This window comes from Triticum aestivum, chromosome 1A (genome assembly GCF_018294505.1).
Source record: "Triticum aestivum cultivar Chinese Spring chromosome 1A, IWGSC CS RefSeq v2.1, whole genome shotgun sequence".
Lineage (NCBI taxonomy): Eukaryota > Viridiplantae > Streptophyta > Magnoliopsida > Poales > Poaceae > Triticum > Triticum aestivum.
This window is the reverse complement of record NC_057794.1, coordinates 228,481,355-228,485,683: the sequence shown is the minus strand read 5'-3', so window position 1 is coordinate 228,485,683 and position 4,329 is coordinate 228,481,355. Positions and strand designations below refer to the sequence as shown.

The 4,329-nt window shown below is 44.4% G+C and overlaps 1 protein-coding gene across 2 annotated transcripts; it reads right to left on the bottom strand.

The window, feature by feature from the left end:
* Nucleotides 1–698: 698 nt before the first annotated feature.
* On the bottom strand, nucleotides 699–3,480 carry LOC123112734 (uncharacterized). Of its 2 annotated transcripts, none has more exons than XR_006455716.1 (2): nucleotides 3,092–3,480; nucleotides 699–1,933 (listed from the first exon to the last, which is right to left on the bottom strand). XR_006455716.1 is itself a non-coding variant. In XM_044533838.1 (2 exons), the coding sequence occupies exons 1-2, from the start codon at nucleotides 3,435–3,437 to the stop codon at nucleotides 2,519–2,521; spliced, it is 531 nt and encodes a 176-aa protein (XP_044389773.1). In that variant the 5' UTR covers nucleotides 3,438–3,480; the 3' UTR covers nucleotides 2,227–2,518. The 2 variants fall into 2 exon arrangements, 1 of the variants encoding a protein (XP_044389773.1); XM_044533838.1 differs by lacking the exon at nucleotides 699–1,933 and adding an exon at nucleotides 2,227–2,703.
* Nucleotides 3,481–4,329: the final 849 nt, after the last annotated feature.

Genomic DNA, 4,329 nt, shown 5'->3' with positions numbered 1-4,329 from the left:
ATAGTGCACTTGCATCGCACATGGTTGAGCCAGTACCTCCACCTTTTCTTGTGCTTGCGCAAGCGTGGTGATTCACAGCACACTTGTATCGCACATAGTTAAGGTATTATACCCGTGTCCGTTGAGCGTCATCAGAGTCTTTGCAGCAAAAAATAACGTTAGAGAGGGTCAGAAGACAGCCACACCAGCATGTGGCCCAAATATATATGAGTGAAACGGGTGGTCTGTGATGTTCAAAATTCCAATGCACAACTTTGACCGCGCGGGCCCACGGTTGGGCGCGTCGTCAAAGATCGATGAGAGGGGCCAGAAGTCAAGAACCACCTGGAAGTGGGCAAATATATGTAGGAATACTAGGGATATTTATAACTTTAAATATACAATGCATAACTTTGGGGATACCTGCCTCGCAAACCCGAAAGCACCAGCCTCGCAAACCACCTGGAAGTGGGCAAATAGAGGCAGCTATAGACCCGTGGGAAGGTGTGTGATATTTTTTTTCTCCCGTTGCAACACATGAGCTCTTTTGCTAGTATATATATCACACACCTTCCCACGGGTCTATAGCTGCCTCTATTTCAAAGTGACATCTTTTTTTAAAGTAGTAGCTAATCTAAAGTAATTTATTCAGATACTAACTCGTTAGTTCCTCTAAAAAAATTAGGACATTAGTTCTATTTCTATCTTCTTCTGCCTAACTTTTACCCATTCACTAGTATCGTGAATATAAATCTCCTAATAATCAAGTTACACAGATAAGATACTAACATAATGAAAAAACTATCAAGCTACTGGATGAGTTGAATTATCAGAAAACCTAGGGAGAACTATTCCAATTAAGCTATTCTCGTTGTTTATTCTCAAGTCAGATACCTAAACAGCAAAACTCTAGAGAATAATGTAGGAATATGTCTTCTTTTGATTACAGATATCCTACTAAATAGCAGATTAAATTATTGTGACCATTTTCTTCTAAAAAAAGAAACATAATTGTTTTTTTAGAGGAAACATGCATGCATTGTTGCTCACCTCGTCTATCCCATGAAAAGAAACATAATGGTCTCGGCGATGAATGACAATGTGGCAAACTTGTGTCTGCAGCTGCCGACGTTCTTGCTACCGCCTGCACCCGGTGCATGGTGCCTTCATCCCTGACGGCTGAGGAGGCTAGTGCCGGTGGTCACGTGGAGCGCTTCTTTTGCCGTCTCCGCCGTGACGCTGATTGGATGTGTGCGTGAACGGGGTAAAAACCCGCCAGGAGGAGAGGCCACCAGCACGCAGAAGACGGCCTCCCCCGCCTGACCCTAGTGCCCCATTCCAAACCCCTCCTGCTGCCGCATCCATCTCGAGTGCCACCTCCCCCGGCCGTCTCCTCTGACTCGTCCATCATCTTATTTCCTCGAGCGCCGCCCATCTTCTTCTCTCCTCGGTCGCCTTGCAGCGCCCCTGCTAGACCAACCTCGGCCTCTATCGCTCGTCGCCTACCTCGTCCCGCTGTTGCTGCCCCCCGCATCACCGTTTTTGTCTCCATGCATCCGAGCAAGTTTTCTTCCTTCATGTGATTTCTTCACATCCATAGCAATCTGCGTACGTACGTTCGTTCTCTCGTAGGAATCATCTGGCAGCCAGCTTTTGGGTATGTGCAAGTTTTGCACGTATATTAACTGGTTACATATACAACACCTGAGCTTGTTATTGTTGGACGACAGGCAGTGCTGATAGTTCACCTGAGGTACTGCTTAACAGTGGTGGCAGAGGTTCATGTGTCTATCTGGTTATGAAGACCAAAGATGATGTTGAAATAGTTGGTGATGGAAATTCATCACCATCTATTAGTTTATCTGAATGCAAAACACTCAATTCAGAATGTTTTTTGTTAAGGCCGGTTATCAAAATCCTGAATAGTAGTTGGTTCATCGTTGTGGTCCATTTTCTGCAATCACGATAAAAAATAGACGTTAAACTTCTCATACTCACATTGTTTAAACAACAATTCAGAAAATGAATGCATGAAGAGTTATAACCCATCTAGCTTAACATAACTATTTAATAGGTTCAGTTTCTATTCCTGTCAAATCTGAATGTAAATACGACAACAGTTACCAACTTCATGATGTGCGTATCAGGACCACAAAAACTTTCTGGAGTATGCATACTAATACTCCAATTTTGGAGTTGGCATAATGATAGTCCAAAGTAAAAAAGGTACATCATATCATACATTTCCGAGAATGGCAGCCCATTGATATTTGGAAAAGAGGTTTGAGGTGAACCAGATCTTGAAGCAAGTTAATTCTCAATCATGTGTCATGTCACAAAAAGCCATCAAAAGAAACCGATCGATCAATTCAGATCAAATTCTACTGACACGTCCATCTCCCTTGTTCATCCAGAAGGAAGCAGAAATAGGTGTCCTAACAGCCAGTGACACCAAGAGAACCACAAGCGGGGCGGCCGTCGGCCACACACCTCCCACGCTCGGTCAACGTGGCTCTGCTAGAGGACAACCACATGGGCATCACACTGACTCGAAGACCACATGCATGTGGAGCATGATCATGGCGGCAGACTCCGACGACCACGAGTGCAGCAACTCCGGCGGCCAACAAACTTGTGTATGTGCTAGGTACTGTTGTGAATAGAAGGAACTTGCAGGCTTGCTATGAATGTGATGGGAAAATGGCGTTGTAGAACTGTGATGTCCTGACTTGATTGAACCGGAAATAGAAAACAAAAAATGGGAGGGAGATGACCAATTATCGAGCTGAATGTGGTGTGTACTTGTATTAGTTAAAAGTGATTCATTAGCTGTATGATTTTATCTTTGAAAGATGGTTGGAAGAGAAATCTTATTTACATGTAGATTAATTCTGCAGATGACTGATCATGTTTTTGCTTGTTTTCAAGCTGCAACATCTGAATTTCTTTACTTTGGACATGGAATATGTAGACCGATGGAATTTGACAGCATAATAGCATCTGTATATTACAAAATTTGATAGGCCAATGCAATTTGACAGCAGCTGAAGAACATGGCGATTGAGGACCAGATCGAGGGGGAGTAGGAAAAGAGGGGAGATGAATCAATTACCTGCTGAAAGTGTACGCCACCCGTGGCCTGGTTGGTGTCGCTCGACCGGCCGGCTGTAAATCCCTCCGTCTCCCGCGCCCGCCCACCGTCGCCCCGCTCCGGCGAGCTCCCGCCTAGGACGCCGCACCTCCCCTCCTTTCTCCCTTCTTCTCTCCCTCACCTCTATTCTTCTTTTTGCCCAGGAGCCACAGATGCCATGTATCCACCCAGGAAGCCACGCCCCGGCCTTCCACAACGTCACTGGCGACCCCGGGGCTGCCGCCCGCCTCCGAATGGACCTCCCCAGCTCCTGCCGTGCGCGGACCCGGCCATTGCAAGCAGCTGCCGCCGTTGTTCCGCCGCCCATAGCCGCTCGTTCTGCATGGGTCTTTTTTGCAGCGTTATCTCAGAGCCACCTGAAAGAGGATCGCGGCTTGAATACACCAAAATGCAGGGTTCTTTTTGTAAGAACTAAACGTTTTCTCTGCTAGCCACTTAAAATAAGACTACGGGTTGAATTCACAAAACCACAGGGATCTTTGTGTAAAAATGCCACGACGGTGAACCCTGAGACTCAATCCGTGCTTTATTATTAGGGATATATATATACACACACACATCTATACACCTATATATTGTGCGAATAACTTTGAAAGTTGGTCAATGGATGAAGCCAATCCGATGGTACAAAGATGGCAAATCCGAGCACTACTGGCCATTGGATATCATCTACATTCCACTAGATTCTACCACATGTACAATCTAGAAGACTCCATGGTTGAACTTAAGTATAATGCACAAACCTCAAAACACGAGCACTTCTCCTTTGTTCTCTAGAATCTTCCATATCTTAATTGCCCAATTTTTTTTCTAAATGAATAGTCACTTTTTGTTTTTACCTTTACAATGCACAATTCCATGAATCTTAAAATAGATTTTTTTATAAAACTAATTGATTTTGGATGAGATGAACTATAAGAATTAAACGAACATCTACATCATGCATATATAACTCAAAGCTTACATGCTATAGTGTGGTATTTATTCATAATTTAGTTACCAAATCTCATGTGGGCAATGCACGTGTACCTTACTAGTATCAATAGGAAACCATCATGGTCAAACCCTCCTCGTTGTTGGGTCAAAGGGATAGATTGTGTGGGTCCCCCTAATTGTCGGTAAATGATAGTATATATACCTTGGGGAGCGCATAGATATGTGCCGCGTCTATAAGCCGCACAAGGGAGACATGCTCGAGA